The sequence below is a fragment of the Rhinolophus ferrumequinum genome, chromosome 6 (genome assembly GCF_004115265.2).
Source record: "Rhinolophus ferrumequinum isolate MPI-CBG mRhiFer1 chromosome 6, mRhiFer1_v1.p, whole genome shotgun sequence".
NCBI classification, from domain to species: domain Eukaryota; kingdom Metazoa; phylum Chordata; class Mammalia; order Chiroptera; family Rhinolophidae; genus Rhinolophus; species Rhinolophus ferrumequinum.
Window position 1 is genome coordinate 11414188 of NC_046289.1, and position 17395 is coordinate 11431582.

At 43.1% G+C, this 17395-nt stretch overlaps 1 protein-coding gene across 7 annotated transcripts in view; it reads left to right on the forward strand.

Moving 5' to 3' along the window:
• TTC7B (tetratricopeptide repeat domain 7B) overlaps positions 1-17395 on the forward strand; it is a 240122-nt gene that overhangs the window by 63066 nt on the left and 159661 nt on the right. For 4 of the 7 annotated variants that reach the window (XM_033108190.1, XM_033108192.1, XM_033108194.1 and 1 more), the window contains 2 exons: positions 620-741; positions 1393-1416. In XM_033108190.1, the coding sequence (XP_032964081.1) occupies positions 620-741; positions 1393-1416 (146 nt within the window). The remainder of the gene's footprint in view (positions 1-619; positions 742-1392; positions 1417-17395) is intronic. The other 3 variants (XM_033108191.1, XM_033108193.1, XM_033108195.1) reach the window with 1 other exon arrangement.

Below are 17395 nucleotides of genomic sequence, written 5' to 3' on the forward strand. Positions count from 1 at the left end.
ATCTGTGGACAAGAGGTCGAGTTTGGGAAAGAGGGAGCTTAGGTTGTTTTTCTCAGCTCTCCCCTTGAGAACAGATAAATGACTGCTCCTCAGTCCACTGGCCTCAGTTTTATAGCCTGGAGAGTTTGCCCTCTCTGGTTAGTCTTAGGGCTGGTGCCAATCACGGCACCGAGTTCCCAGCCCTTTTTGGAGCTCCTCCAGCTCAAAGGGCTGAAGCTGCAGTTGGCTAGTCAGTGACCTCAGCCATTGGTGGATGATGACTATTTTTTTGCCCGTTGCTGGGACCTGCTTCTGTGTCACTGAGCCTCTCTGTCAACATCCTGGCATTCGGCAGAGCCCCTCCAGCTCTAATGCTTCTCCTGGCACCATGCACGCATCAACACCCTTCACTCAGCCCTTGGTGCCAGGAGGGCCGCATGTGCCCCTGGGTTGCTTGGGTTCCCTGGGTTCCCTGTCTCATGGAAGCCGTTCTCTCTGCTTTCCTGACCCTGGCCTGTGCACTGATGTTTGCATAAGGTAGTTGATTTTTCAAATTGTGCAGTGCATTTAGCAATAGGGTTTAAAGGAAGTTGAGGTTGGATGTGGATCTGATTAGTTTTCCGATTTTCTCCCCTTCTAGGTAATTCTTACTAATATTCAAAACAGAAGCCCTAAGCCTGGCCCTGCTCCCCACGATCAAGAACTAGGTTTTTTCCTAGAAACAGGACTTCAGAGAGCCCATGTCCTCTATTTCAAAAATGGGTAAGCCTTCTTCATTTTTTAAATCAAGTTCCTAAAGAAGGAAAATAGAGAGTCTTCTAATGCTGTCTTCAGTTTAGTTATTATAACATAAACAATTTTAAAGATGCACTGTAATTGGAATTTTTTAAAAAGAAAGAACATAGGCTCTTTCGTCTCTTCTCCACCTTGCTTTCTTACTTTCCCATGAGATTTGAAGGTGGGAGAATGGAGTCGGGGGGCTCCTATGTGAGTCTGAGTCACAAGGATGGGGCACCAAGACGAGTGGGGTGGATGAGAAGGGAGCCAGGCTGCCCCTGCCCTTCCTCCGCGGCAGTGGTACTGCACACGCCTCCCCACTGTGATGCGGGGGAGAGGGAATGAACTGGAGACCCTGGCACCCAGGACCCTCTCCCTTTGAATGGCTGATCAGTTCAGAGAATTGGATGTGCCAAGTCCCATATGGTTTTTATGAAAGTGAGTGTGGATCTAATGCCACACAAGAACACTTCCTACTTGAGCTGCCTTTGAAAAGGGTTTAAGAAAGGTTAAAGAGCCTGACCATGTGGGGTGTAGCTCTCTAATGCATTTGATGTTTGTTTTACTCTTCTGAGAAATGCGACGATTCTGTTCCAAATCTCTTCAGCTGTCCCTTGTTTTGACCTTGTGCTGCAGGATAGATGTGCATGAAGACCAACAGTAGGTACCGGTTCCTCTGTAGCTCCTCCTAGGCTGTGCATGGGAGGCCCCTCGAGGCCCGTTCCCTTCCTCTCGGAAGACTCAAGTAGTGCTTTGAGCAGCCGAGGGGACGCGAGTCCCAGCCTTCGGATAAATGAACAGTGGAGTTGCTCCCTCTTCATTGTTGAGAGCTTCAAACCTTGGGGTGTAGCTCACGGAAGTGGGTTTCATCCTCCTGGTGGCCCAGAGCCACAGGCGGCCATTTTCCACTTGTTGGGAGTGAGTGCTAATTTCCCAAATCCTATTATACTGTGGGCAAGGCCTGCTTTGCTCCGAAGGCCACTGGTTCAGAGTGCCATGGCCCACGAAAGGCCACAGGAAACACCCCAAGGTTTGGAATGGCTTGGTGGCTTTGGCACAAAGATGTGCTCAAATTTGATCTCATCTGCCCCTGATGGAGATCGACTGCGCGGTGGTGCATGTTCCCTCTGCTGAGTTTTGAGTTCTGTTTTCTTTACTGTTTTAAATAAAGGGAGAAGGGAGGGAAGTGGGATATCTTTCTAGCGATCTGTTTCTTCTCCCTTTTCACAATAAATGGTGGTCATCACAGAGGAACCTCCCACCGTTGCTCTCTCTCCCTCTAACCTGTGAGTGTCTGGTTGATGTACAAGTCCAAGTACAGGAGTGAATTCCCTGGGGGCTCTCGAGTGCCACACCACGACCTGCTATTGGAAAGGCTTTGCGTAAGATTGATCAGGGTGGGCTGCATAACGCATTCTCATCTGAAGCCTAGTCATGGAGGAGGGAGAAGCAGGGCTCTTGGGCTCAACCTCCTGTCATGAAACGTTGACTGCCCACTGGAAACTAACTAGAAAATAATGATGAAGAGAGGTTTATTATTTATCATAAGATGATGGATTACACGCTGGGAATGGCTTGCTGGCTCCTTTCTCATTTTTACAAAACAAGTGCAAGGAGATACCCATTGGCGTATCAAAGTTAAGGGATTGCTTAACTTGGAAGCCTTTGCTCCTCTTTTCTTGTCCTCTCGCCCTTCGCTCTGTGCTCTAAAGACCAGTGATGGCATTGGGCCAGCCACTCAAGACGGTTCTTGCCTGCTGCAGTGTCCTGAAGGCTGGGAGCCTGCAGCAGTAAGGAGAGATTACCTTTGGGTAGGTAGAGGTGAAGGCCACTTTCGAGACCACAAATTATGGAAGAAAGGAGAGGAATCTGTGGGAGGTTTTGGACAAGCCAAGTGCTGTCAGGGTTACTCAGGGCCCAAGAGCCACATCTGGGGGTCATTTGTTAGGGAACAACAACAGCCTGTGTCTCTGTGGAGCAAGTGGGGGCAGGTGGGGGCAGCTGCTTTCTCTCAGCACCAGTGGCTTTCCATAGTTCCAGCTCCTGCTGTGTTTGCTCCTTTGTTGTCTCACTCCTTTTCTTTGTTTTTCTGCACTTTTAAAAATACGTATTTGGGAAGATAAAATGGACAGGGTTTGACTGATTTTCGGGGATAGGGAAATGTATTATAGAAGGGTTTTGCAATAAGAGATAGAAATTGATAAAGCACATCTTTTTCTTTAGAAACATACTTAACGATATTCAGCTGTGGTGTCATCACTGAGGACTTAGTGAGATATAATAATTACTTCTATTCATTTATAATTCGCCATCTTTTCCAAGAGCGAGTGCCAAACTGGCGAACTTGGCTCTCGTTCACAAAGAACATAACTCCAGGACCAGTTCCTGGGCCCCTCCTAACGCCTGAGGCCCCAATGATGCTTTTATCTTTACCATTAGTTTTCCTTCATGGACACTGATCCCCATGGCGGCATCTCCTTCACGTCCCCTGTTGCCTACGAGCTTGGCAGAATAAGTAGAATTGATCCTCTTTTTCCCACGGTGACCTGGCTTCCAGGTTTGATCTTCAGTCCTTTTAGCGCTGCACCACGGCAGGGGAAATGCTGTCACTGTGTGGAAGGGCTTGGTTGGACCCCCACATAGCGGCCTTGTCCAGCGCCCGGCCTCTCTGTGACGGAGCTTGACCCCTAGTACAGACGTTGCCAGGGGAAGGTTCCCAGGCTCTGCTGATTGGTGTTTTCTCATCACACTTGTCCTCATGTCTCATCTACAGCATGTCACGAATCATGTTTCTTCTCTCCTCCCCATTGTCCCCCTCGTCCCCTCCCACGCCCCCTCTTCCTTCCTCTCTTACCCCTCCTTTTCCTCTCTGTTTCCTTCCTCTCACCCTCTTCCTCACCCTCAGTTCCCATTTCCTTCCCTTCCCTCTCCTTGTTGCCCTCTTACCCCCCTTCCCCCACGCTCCCTTCCTCCACCCTCTTTCCTCCTTGGAGGGAGAGAACGCTCGGTTGCCATCCCAGCCCCAAGTGCTCCGGGCACGATGTGACTTGGAATGTACCCACATCTATTTCACATCTGTGTCTCTTGTCCCTCTGGGTGGCAGCAGCAAACCTGTTAAGGATGAAAAACCTCTTGCTCAGGTTCTGCAAGGGTGACATCAGAGAGCGTTAGCCTCAGAAAACCAGGACTGCTGCCTCCAAGGTTCTCGAATTGCCTCGCTCACGGCGGGCACTCGCTTGAGGGGCCCTGGGGCCAGAGGACCTGGATTTGGAACCAGGCCTCTGCTTGCTGGGTATCCATTTCTTTATCTGTGAAATAGAGCTCAGACCTCCTACCTCAAGAGCTGTGGTGAAGCACAGACAAGAACATGCGTGCGGGAACACTCATGAAGCTCCAGGCAAACAGCAAGTGGCCAGTTGTAATTTCCCGTGATGGGGATGCCCAGCTGACTGTCCCTGCTGCAAGTGGGACCGGAGGAAGGTCAGGCTACAGCTGAAGTGGAAGTTCGCAGAACAGACGTCCGTCCGTCACGCATTTGGTTGCTGAGCCTCACACCACCAGAGTTTTCAAGGAAGAGCATCTGTTTAGACTGCTGGTTTAACGAACTCTGCCCAAAATGCGTGACAATTAGCTTGGATAACATCTAATAACTGATGGCCATGTCAGTGTTTCAGAGAAGGGATGTGGCGCTGGCTCCTCTGACACAGTCGCATTGGGTATTCTTTGGCTCGTGGCCAGGAAATGGCCTCAGCAAGGGGCTCCCTTCAGCCTTCTAAGGAGAACAGAAATGTTAACCCCCCACTTGAGTTTTTGCAGCTGGAATTGCCAGAGAGGCGTGGGTCTGGGATGCCTATTATTTCCTGCACATTTCAGGAACCTTTAACCATCCCTTATAAAACGAAGGGTGGCAAAGGATATTTCAAATAACTTTGCCTCTTGTCAGCCATGTCAGGTGTACTGGTTGAGCAAAATGGATGGTAGTGTGTTTTCCCTGGTTCTGAATTGGTTTTAATTCAGGGAGGGTGGGGATATCTGAAGCAAGAAGGCAAATGACTGTCAGTACCTGGGAGATGTGCCCATCGAGTGGTACTCTTTCTGAGGCTGCATGGCTAGGGTGCCTCATGGAGTTCTGCCAGGGAGACCCTGACGTGGAGAAAGTAGGAAGTCAGGAAGTACTCGTATGGTCAGACATGGGCTTCCCTGAGGTACTTACAATCAAGCCAGGGAATAAAGTGGTATGAGAGCTCTTTGGAGTTCTGCAAAGACGGTCAGTCGCCAATACGAGCTGGCTTTAAATAGACCACTATTCATCACTCTGCATTGGCTTTAAAAAGTTTTTAAACTTCCCCATGCATCTTGTTGACCTTTACACCTGTTCAGCCCTGCTCAGGGTAGCCCAGAATTAGAAGGCAGAAGAAGGGGCCGTGAGGCCCACAGTGTCCTATGGGTTCCTGAGTAGGGGCGTTTCCTGGGTTTATAGCCTTCCAGTGGCAGACAGGCTCCCACACTCCATGGCCAAGCTGAGAGGGTGGCTTTGCTCGGTGCACCCATCTCTCCAGGCACGGGGGCAACTTGGCATTGCCTTTGCATTCTAACTGTCTTCTCGCTTGCAGTGATAAGAAGTGTTCACTTTTTTACTGCACACTACTTTTCACATTATGAGTCACATGCTGTGAACATGAGAGAATTCAGACACGTTTCCAGCAAGCATTTAACTTTTGGTACGTGACATTCTTCAAGAGATTCAGAGATGGAAAAGAAATGGGTGTGCACGCTGGGACATAGTAGGAGAAAAGCAAAAGCATAAGACAATAACATAAGTAACTTTAAAGGTGACATTTTGGTTGCATAAAATAGCAAACAATGAGAGAACACCTACTCGCTTTAACTGAAGTCTCCAGGCCCACTTATTTATTAATCCTGGAAGGTCAGTTATTCATTCATTTAATGAGGATTAATTGGACGCCTGTTAGGAACCAGGCTCTGTGTCAGGTACTGGGGGTATAATGGTGAAAAAGAGGGACCAAATCTCTCCCCTCCTAGAACTTAGTCTCAGAGAATTAAGAATTAAAACAAGCAGTTTCAGGGTAGTTTCTACATGTTGTGGCAGGAGAAGTTCAGGTTGCCACAAAAGCAAATAAGGAGGCTGTGTGTTGAGACTGCTGCCTTATTTGGAAAGGGGAGTAAAGCTTGAAATGATACACGTGCAGATTGGGGAGAGCCGGGCCCGGGGAGGAGGAGAGAGAGGTGGGGGACATTCCAAGTAGTTGGTAGAAACACGGAGTTAGCACTGCACTCAGTATTGTATGTATTCTGCACAGCTGTGAGGACACCATTGTGGTTGGAGTGAAGGTTTATTTAGAAATCTGTGAATTTTTATATATACTCTCAGCACAGGACCTGGCATGCAGTACGTTTGGTCAGTCATCCAACAAGTATTTATTGAGTTCTGCTATGTGCAAAGAACTGTGCTTGGTACTACATTGGTGAATTTAAGAGACATAATCCAGGCACTCAGGGAGGATACAGTCTAGTGAGGGAGACAAGTAATAAAAAAGTAATCCAATGTATGTGAGCACAGATTGTAAGAAGTACTAGGAAATGAATGGGTACAGTGAGAGCAAATAACACAGGGCACCTGCTTAGAGAGGGCGCTCAGGCTGGGCCTCCTGAGGAAGTGACATTGAGACCAAGACTTGAAGGACGAGAAGGAAGTCACCAGGCCAAGGGCAGGAGAAAGAGTTGTAAGAAGAGGGCCCATATGTGCAAAGGTCTTGAATGAGGAAAGAACTCTGTGTTTAAGAATCTGAGGCAGAATCGGAAGGGGAGAGTCACAGATGCTCTCGGTCTGGCTTACCCTGAAGAAGGCAGGTCGACTGCAGCATACAGTGGGAGTGGTGATTGTCCAGTGAAAAATCCCCAAGTCACCAGGGCAAAGGCAAGGTCATGATAGCTGGACAAAGCATTAACTGCTCACCGGAAAGATGACAGTGGTAGGGGAGACCAAGAGAAGTGGATGGATTTGGGAAGTGGGGAGAAGGGAGGGAAGTAGAAGAACCAGAGATGACTCCCCAGTTCAGTCTTGAGAATTGGTTAGATGGAGTGGGGACAAGGAGAGGATCAGATTTGGAAAAGGGGAACTCAAGGATTTGCCTTTGGATATGTTAGGTTTGAGATGCCTGTGAGATGTCTAAGTGGAATTGTCAAAGAGGAAGACACAGGAGCACCGAGGGGAGGTCGGAGCTTGAGTTATAACATGGGAGTTTCAGCAGATTGATTGTATTTGAAGCTGTGGACTGGATGACATTAGTGAGGGACAGGGTGTAGAGAGAGCAGTGAAGACAGCCCAGGACTCAGCTTGGACACCTGCAAGAGTTAGAAGTAAAAGAGGGGGAGGAACCTGTGGAGGAGCTGCCCGAGGTAGGAGGGACATCAGGAGGGTAAGTGCCTGTGAAAGCCTGAAGAGGAAGGTGTGCTGGGAAGGAGGAAGTGATCACCTGCTTTGGATGCTGCTGTGTGTTAATAAGGATAAAGACCAAAGCTTGCTTTAGATAACATGGAAGACATTTGTGACCTTGAATAGACTTCTGGTGGGATGGTCTAAGAGCAGAAGCTAGATGGGGGAAAGAGAAGAACAAAAGATACAGGAGGAAGTGTGGCATTGTATGTAGATGACTTTCAATCATTATTATTTCCTTTTCCATTTTCTTTTCTAAGATAGAGTTCTTTCTGGAAGGAAGGATGATAGAAAGATGGCGGAAGACTGAAAACCAGGCTAAGGAATAGAGTTCTGTCTCCAGGTATGGAGAAACCATTGAATCCCCAGGTGGGGTGTCAGAAAGGGCCACGGATAGGTAGTCCATTTGCAGGAGTCTAGTGCCAGCTGAGTCATGTTCCCCATTTCAGTTGGACTAGGCTCATTTTGCTTGGTTTTTGGCCAGAGACTACATTCTGACCTCAGCAGGAACCATAGTAAGTTATGCAGTTGACTGAGAGAAAGATAGGGGTGATGGAGGCAGCGATGGAGACGGGAGGGAGTCTATGTAAGAGGGCTATTGCCTTTGCTGCAACAGCTTCCAAAGGGAAGTTTCTGGAGCAATGTGAGTCCTGCAGCCTGACCAGCCAGGCCCACCTTGGTGTTGCCACATGTCATTACATGACTGGAAGACTTTTGATCCACCTAGCTTACTGTGCTAAGCACTTGACATTAGTTTTCCTAATAGTTGAACTGATGGTGGGGTGTAGAATCTGAAAATCTTGGAGCTCAAATGTTGAGAACACATTGGTTTTATTCACTGTCCTTTATAGATGAGGAATCAAATCCAGAGAAATCACGTTCAGCAATCATTCAATAAATACTTACCAAGAATCTTACTAAGGTACTTAGGGGCCAAACATTGCCCTAAGTGAACGAGTCAGAGCCAGTCACTGCCTTCATGGAGTTTACATTTTGGTTGGGAAAACAGTCAATAAGAAAGACAATATGATTTATTCGGTGTCGCACAAGTAGTTGGTGGCAGAGCTGGGACCTGCTTATCCTTCTCTGACACCCAGTCCCGTTTTCTGACCACTCGGACCACACTGACCATGCCCAGTTAGTTCTCTCTTCTTGAACATGGAGCACTGAGCAGCGTAGCTCGAAGGAATACATTGCAATTAGAAAATAAGGGCTTTTAAAAGCCAGTCTAGATGTCATTATTTATATAATAAAAAGTATCAGCCGAATTTTCTGTTTTGTTTAAATGTAGACTGGGCTCATCCCATAATGCCATCCAAACTTTAGTATGGAAACAAAGAAATATCTGTCGGTTTAATTACAAAACTCCAAGACCACTTTCAGAATGAATAAGGAGGGACAGGTCGTTGCTTCCCTTGTACTTCATAAGTGCCAGCCCTTGATGAGTGTTCGAGTCCTGTGCCATCTGGAAGCTTTATCAGTGTTCAACAAGGCGCTGCATCCTGTTTGGATGTCCTTGGCGTCAGCTGACGAACCTGCGACGTCATCCTAGGTTTCCAGAGTGCAGGGGCATCGGGTGGGGTGGAGCCTAGTGAACTAACTGGACGTTCCTTGCTGCTCACAGAGGCCCCCCCTCACATGGATTTGCCCAGCCGTAAGCTGCTTCCTTTAGCCACCACTCAGAATTAGATTCCCTGAAAGATGAAGTGGTGTAGGAAATGATTCCAGGTCTTCACATTGGGTTCGTCTAGGGTAGTGATTTTCACTTTAGTGGGGGAACGAGGGAAGGGGCTTATTCATTCACTTATTTATTCATCCATCAAACATTTATGTGCTAGGAGCTACGGTGACACAGCAAATGATCCCTGTGGATTCTAGTCCAGCAGGCAAATAATTACAAGAGGGCTAAGCCTGAGGAAAGGGTAGAAAAAAAGCTTTTTTATTTTTTTTATTTAGCTTTTCACTTTGCAAGTTTTCCTAAAAAGAGATGGTTATACAATAAGGTGTCTAAAAATCAAAGTTAACTTAATATTTTGATATTTCTCAATAACTCTTGATATGACTGGAGATTGGTCCCCTGGGATTTATTGACCTAGATGGCACTGTTTGCAGGCCTGCTCTGGGGCCATGCTCTGGGTGGGAGTGGCACGAATAAACAGACACAGCAGGAACACGCAGTGTGGTATGAGGCATACGAGCCACCTCTGTTTGGTTTTAGATGACATGTGACATTGTTCAGGCGTTGGGGATAAAATGGTGAGCAGCCAGACGTGTTCCCTGCTCCCAGAGATCATTATATTCTTGGATGTTTCGCTACACCCTGAGATAGTACTCAGGAGGAAAGGTACCCATTTGTCTGAGAGTCCATTTTAAAAAGAAGTTGACCTAGATTTGGTGGTTAGGGGAGGTTTTCCTTGGGACATGACTGAGCAGAAACCAGAAGATGAATCAGGGACTAGGGGCTAACTAGCAAAGGCAGGACAGGGTGGGAAGTGTGCTCGTTACTGTTCAGACCTAAAAGTATTCTCAGAGGCATCTTGTCCAACCAACCCATCCTTTTTCTTTGCTTTATTTTTCTCCTTAGCATTTAACTGGCATCGAATATACCATAAACAGTACTTACCAGGATCTTCTTAGGTTCCCTTAAACATTTTGACCCGTAAGACTTTCATTGGCCAGAGCTGGCACCCATCTATTTAGAAAGTTCTAGAACAGAACCACAAATTGTCAGGGATTACTCTTCTGTATAAACTGTGCTCTCTGCAGTCCATAGGGCCACCCAGAAGCTGTTCTCTTTGCCCTGCTCCCCTCAGGTGCCAGCTCGGGTGCTAGAGAATGAGCTTCACCTTGAGTAGGTGTTCAGGGTCTCCCAAGGGATTTGCTCACATTCAAGGAAGCCCAAAGCTATCTTGTCCCCATCAGATATTTATAGATCCTTCCAGTCCAGATGCAAGTTATCAATGAAGGGTCATTTAAAAACAAACATTTGATTTTTCTTATTTTTATAATTTATTTTTTATTAAATTTATTTGCATAACATTGGTTAATATTAATAACATATAATTTCCAGGTATACAAGATTATAATTTGACATCTGTGTGCTCTGTTGTGTGCTCCCCACCCAAAGTCTCCTTTCCTTTCATTACCATATATTTGACCCCCTTTACCCACTTTGCCCTCCCTGCAGGCGTCATTTTTAGCATAAGCACTGTTGCCTAGTAACATAATTGACATTTTATCTTTATTAGGTTTCCAGGGAAACAGAACTGGAAAGTTAACCTAAGGTCAAATTCTCAAGCAGAAGAGGAAGGGAACTTGTTAACCCCTTGCCCACTTGTTTTTTTTTTTTTTCTTCTCTAAATTGTTTATTGTCTGTCTTCCATCACTGGACTATAAATTCCTCCTGGGCAGGGATTTTTGTCTGTTTTGTTTGGGAAGGGATCTGTATCTAGAGCAGAGTTGGGTATACAGTTGTATGTGAGGGAGTGAGGGAGGGAGGGAGGGAGGGAGGAAGGAAGGAAGGAAGGAAGGAAGGAAGGAAGGAAGGAAGGAAGGAAGGAAGGAAGGAAGGAAAGAAGGAAGGAAGGAAGAAACTTTTTATTTTCAGCTAAGGTAGCTGTGGCTCACAGATGCCTAACAATTGTGTGTTTTCTTTAAAATTAGTTAATGCAACATCCATTTATTGAGAGCTAAGTGATATATTTGGTGGACACTGTGCTAGGTGCCAGGGATGTAAGGTTGAACACGACCCCCGGGACTGGCTTCGTGGAACCCACTGCTGCGGTTACTGCTTCTGGGTGGTAAAGAGCGAGATGTCCACTGACCACCTAGGTCTGCCTGCATATGATATCCTTCTGTTAAAAGAGGGTGGAGGGAGCCAGGACGAAATAATACATTTTCTGGGAAGATCCTAGGGACCTCTGCTTTCTGCCCGGTCTCTGCGACTGGGGGGTATTTACAGTAATGGTGGCTTTTTATCAGAAACTCCTTCAACAGGCCCTGGCAGACTCTCATTTCTGAGAAGCTCCTTCCGTGGTGGCATTTTGGGGCCTGAAAGCCTCCTCACGTAAGCCCAACATGGAACGCATCCGGATGGGATTCCAGAGTTCCCCGCAGGAAAGAGAAGGAACGTCTCCTGTGCTTTAGTGGCCTGAGAACATTTGCTCCCAGAGCCTCCCAGACCGGCACTGTCATGAATATGTAGCTCTTCAAGCTGAAACCGCACAGGGTGCAGTTGGACACAGAAGCATGTGAGAGTGTTTCAGTGTGGCCCTTGGAGGCAGCCCTTCAAGGGCAGATCAGTGAAATGATGCATGTGTGTCGGGAAAGAGGAATTCACATCCTGTCTGGTCAAGATGGAAGCCAGATTTCACCCTTTCTGAGCCTGTCTGACTGTGGGGAGTTTTCTTGGTTATTTAGTGACATCTGCACCGCAGAGCAGGTCCTGATGTATCTGCCCGGGACGGAGGGTGGATGGGAGGGAGGGTGTGGGGAAAGATCCTGTTCCGGCTCTTGGTTAACCTGCTTCTTCCCTTCCCTGGTTTGGGTGTCAAATGCATTAATATTTTACACGAGGGCAGGGTGGAGGTGGAGGCCCTACTCTTTTCCAGGGGTACTTCCTATTTCTTTTTAAAATGGTTTTTCTCTCCTTTTTTTTTTTTTTTTTTTGCAGAAGTATTTTTAGTCAACTCTTAGAGTTGCAGAAAGAGACTGAGCTAAAGCCCAGAAAATGACTAAGACATCTTTGGAGAATTTCTGACTTTTCTTAGGATAGGAAACACTAGAACCTTCTATTGAAAATGAGAGGGGCCATACATATTCTTACAACTACCCGCCTTGATATTTGTATGACAATATCTGCCATAGATCTGTACACCCATGAAGAAATCTACAATATAATTGTATGTCCTCATAGCAAAATCCTGCATTAAATTACAAGATTTAAAAAAAAATAATGAATTATTTTTTTCAATTGATGTTTGGTTTTTCCACCTTCCTCTCTATTTTAAGTTTGAATTTTTACGTTTTATTTATAAGTGACTTTGGTTCTCTAGGCTTGGCACAGACATACTGTATCTTTCTTCTGCCAGCTCTTCCTTCTGTATCCTCTCTCTGCTGGCAGGTGCGTGGTTGGTGGGTATGGTAACTGGTTCTCCTTTGAATCTGCCTGACAAATTAGCATCAGACTCAGCGGTGTCTGCATGTTGGAAACAAGCCGTTAAAATATCAGGAAAAGTCTAGTGCTGTGTTTCTTCTGAAGAATACCCAGAAAAACTCATTAGCCAGACTAGGTAAAATCTCTGAATTACAGATTTTTAAAAAGATGAAATTTTATTTCTTTCAAGTACAATGTGAGCTAGTTAAACAAACAAACAAACTATTGCCTACTCCATTCTATGAATGTTTATTGAGAGCCTGCGAGGCATCAGTCACTAGGGTGAGCTCTGGAGATAAGAAATGAACAAAAACATGTTCTTTGACCTCATGGGATGGCAAGGATGTCAGCAAATAATTATAACACCTGGTGAAAAGCACTATCATGAAGGGTGGGCTGGGGGAGAAGGAAAAGGGAGGAGAGGAAGAAAGAAGAAGCCACCTGCCTTGGGTGAGTTCATCAAGTTTCTTAGAATTGACATTTGAACCTGGTCTTCGAGGGAGGGGTAGGATTTACCGTCTGACGGGTAAGATTTCCCTGTTTTAGGGAGGATTGTGGTACAGGGATGGCAGTCATGGTTGAATGATAGCTCTACAGAGCAGAGATACACTTTATAAGCTCTTGAGAGTCAGCATTGTGTAGTGGTTAAAGAGTGTTGACGCTGGGTCCAGCTGCCTCTGTTTGAATCCTCCCTCTTACATCTCCTATTTACTAGCACTGGAACCTTGGCAAGTTACTTCCCCTCTCTGGGTTTCAGTTTTCTCACTTGTAAACCGGGAATAATAATAGAACCGACTTCATAGTGTTTGTTGTTAGGTGGCTTAAGTGAGTTAGTCATAATCATATGCTTGGACAGTGTCTGCACGCAGTAAGCACTCTACACGGGCTAGACAAATCAATAAATAAAACCCTACGGAGTGAAGGGTTTGTCACCTCCCTACAGGGAAAGGTAAGACTTGGCAGCTGAGAAATCTGGGAAGATGATAACAACGGAGGCAGCATAGTTTTTGGATCTTTTCTTATATCCATATAAAAAGGGAACAGTAACCAGATAGGAAAATCAAAAACCCACGGACAACACTTACAACAAAACTAGATGACAGGGTATACTCATAAACCCCAAGGTACAGGCTGATGAGGACAGAATGCCAACAGTTACAGACTAGCTTGTTATTTGCACTTGCATGGGTGAGAGCAGAAGGAAGCAATGGGGCATCTGATAGACCTGTGAACAGGAGACCCTAAAATAGCCAACAAGTATTTATTGGAAAGCTTGTCCAGCCAATTTGAGATTTAGCGGCTGAAAAGGAGAGGGTTTTGCCAAGTAAGGCCAAAGGAAGGGGCTAGAGAGTCTGGCCCTTCCGAGGACTTGGAACTGACCCACTAGAGCCCCATGCTTTGACTGAGCCCCACATTGAGGAGAAACTGCAGGGAGTGGAATGAAAATTGACCAGGAAGGGACACAAGAGACAAAAGAAACAAAAGGTAGAGATGAAAGTCGGGGCGAGGGAGATGGCCAGGAAACAAGCTGCTATATGTTTTAGCAGCTTTATTCAGATGTAATTTATATATCAAAAATTCACCTGTTGTAAATATACAGGTTAATTATTTTTAATAAATTTATACAGCTCTGCAACCATCGACACAATTCAATTTTAGAACATTTCCATCCCCCTAAAGAGCTCTTCATGTCTATTTACAATCAGCCCTCACTCCCACCGCCAACCCCAGACAACCACTTGTCTGTTGTTTGTCTCTATAGATTTTCCTTTTCTAGAAATTTTATGTAAGTGGAATCCTAGAATATGTAGTCTTTTGTGTCTTGCTTCTTTCACATAATGTTTTTGAGGTTCACCCACACGGTAGCATGTATCAGGAGGTCATTCCTTTTTATTTCTGAATAGTTATTCCATTGTGTAGATACACTACATGTTGTGTATTCATTCACCAATTGATGAACATTTGGATTATTTCCACTCGGGCTATTGTGAATAATATTGCTACGAACATTTGGCTACAAATCTTTCTGTAGACGTATGTTTTCATTTCCCTTAGATAGATTCATAGAGTGGAATTGATGGGTCATATGATAAGTTTATGTTGAACTTTTTAAGAAACTGCCAAGCCATTTGCCAAAGTGGCTGTACCATTTTATGTTTCTACCAGCCGTGTATGAGAGTTCCAGTTTCTTTCCATTCTCTTTAACACTTGGTATTGTCAGTTTTTAAATTAGAGCCAGTCTAGTGGGTGTGAGGTGGTATCTCATTGTAATTTTAATTTGCGTTTCCCTAATGATTAGTCATGTTAAGCAGCTATGCATATGCCTGTTAGCTGTTCTTATCACTTCTGTGGTGAAATACCTATTCAAATATTTCGCCCTATTTTCAATTGAGTTGTCTTCTTATTATCAAGTTATGAGAGTTCTTTATATATTCTGGATACAGTCCTTTATCAGATATATAAATTGCAAATATTTTCTGCCAATCTGTGGCTTGCATTCATTTTTTAGTGATGTTGTTTAAAGAGGAAAAGTTAATTTTCATGAAGTCCAGTTTATCAAATTTTCTTTTTAGGTATCATCCTTTCGGTGTCATATCTAAGAAATTTGTGGCTAATTTAAGAACACAAAGATTTTCTCATGTTTTATTTCAGAAGTTTTATAGTTTTAGCTTTTACATAAAGGTCTCTAATCTATTTTGAGTTAATATTTGTGTATGGTGTGAGGTAAAGTTCTGAGTTAAATTTTTTTTGCACCTAGATATCCAGATGTCTAAGCACCATTTGTTGAAAAATCTATTCTTTTCCTATTAAATTGCCTGACAATTTACAAAAAATTAATTAATTGCACATAAATGGAAAGATTTGTTTCTGGAGTCTCTGTTTTGTTTCATTGATTTATATGTCTATCCGTAAGCCAATACCACACCGTCTTGAATATATAGCTTTATAGCAGGTTTTCAAATTAGATAGTATAAGTCCTCTAACTTTGTTTATTTTCAAAATTATTTTCTCTGTTTTCAGTCCCTGGCATTTCCATATAAATTTTAGAATCAGCTTGTCAATTTCTACCAAAAATGCCTGCCAGGATTTTGATAAGGATTACAGTGAATCTCTAGATCAATTTAGGGAGAATTGTCATATTAATAGTAGTAACTCTTCCAGTCCAATGTCTCCATTTATTTAGATCTTTAATTTCTCTCAAAAATGTTTTGTAGTTTTTATTGTACAAAAAAGTTTTGAATTTTTTGTTACATTTGTTCCTAAGTATTTTATTTGTATGCTATTGTGAATGAAATTGTTTTTTAATTTTATTTTCAGATTATTCTTTGTTATCATATAGAAATACTGTTAATAGTGTTGATTTTTTTTATCTCTATATTGTATCCTACAACCTTGCTAAACATTAATTAGTTCTTATAATTTTTTAATAGATTACTTAGGATTTTTATATATGGGATTATGTCCTCTGTGAATAAAAACAGTTATACATTCTCCTTTTCAAACTGTATGTCTTTTATTTTTCTATTTATTACCTGATTGCACTTTCAAGAACCTCCTGTTGAATAGAAGTGGTGAGAGCACACATCTTTGTCTTACTGCTGTCTTATCTGTGCCTTCAGTCTTCTAACCATCAAATTAGATGTTAGCTGTAGGTTTTTCATAGATGCCTCTTTGTCTCTAGTAATACTTCTTCACGTAAAGTCGGTCTTATCTGATATTAATATAGTCACTCGAGCTATCTTATGGTTACTGTTTACATAGTGTATCTTTTTTATCCTTTTACTTTCAGCCTGTTTGTGTCTTTGAATTAAAGCACCTCTCTTGTATATCTCTTATACATTGCTTTTTTATCCAGTGTAAAAATTTTTGCCTTTTTGTTGGGGTGTTATTCCTATTTAATGTAACTATTGATATGATTGGAATAATGTCTGCCATTTTGCTCTTTGTTTTCTATGTGTCTCAGGTCTTTTGAATTCTTTGTTCCTTCCTATTGCCCTCTTTTGTGTTAAAAAATACTTTTTAGTATTACATTTTAATTCCTCTGATTTTTTTTTAACCGGTACTTTTAAAAAAAAATTATGATGATTTCTCTATGAATTACAATATACATCTTAAATATCACAATCTACTTCAGGTGGATACTGACTTAATTTCAGTAAAATATACAACTTGGCTCTAATATAGCTTCATTTCCTCCCCTTTTTGTGCTATGCATGTCTCTATGTGTTATAAATACCACAAAGCAGTATACTAATTATTTCCTCATACAATCTTATTTTTCATAGAAATTAAAAGAAGAAAAGATTTTAAAATATATTTATACAATATTTTATATTAACCCACATATTTACATTTCTTGTACTCTTCCTAATTTATTACTGTGAATTCAGATTATCCTCTGTTGTCATTTCTTTGTAGTCTGAATGACTTCCTTTAAAACTTTGTATTGGGCATGTCTGCTGTCTACGAATTCTCTCACTTTTTATCTGGGAATATCTTTATTTTGCCTTCATTTTTGCATGACAGTTTTACTGTATATAGAATTCTTGGTGATAGTTTTATTTCTTTCAGCACTTTGAGTATATCTTCCATTATGTCTGAGAAGTCACTGTTAATCTTTCATTGTTCCCTTATATGTGATTGTTTTTCAATTGTTACTTTCAAGATTATTTTTCTTTGTCTTTCAGCAGTTTTATAATTTTGTGCCTCTGTTTTTCTTCAGTCTTTTTTTCTCTCTGTTCTTTGGATTGGATAATTTTTATTAATTTACCTTTACGTTCAATGATTTTTCTGCCATCACAGAGGCTGCTTTTGAGCCCATTAAGGGAATTTTTAATTTTAGTTACACTTTTAACTCTAAAATCTCCATTTGGTTAATTTTTATAGTTTCTATTGCTCTGTTGAGATTCCCTATTTGTTTAGTCATTGTCATCTTATTTTCTTCTAATCTTAAACGCGGTTTTTGTTAATTCTTTGATCATACTTATAATACCTTCTTTGAAGTCCTTGACTGCTAAATCTAACAT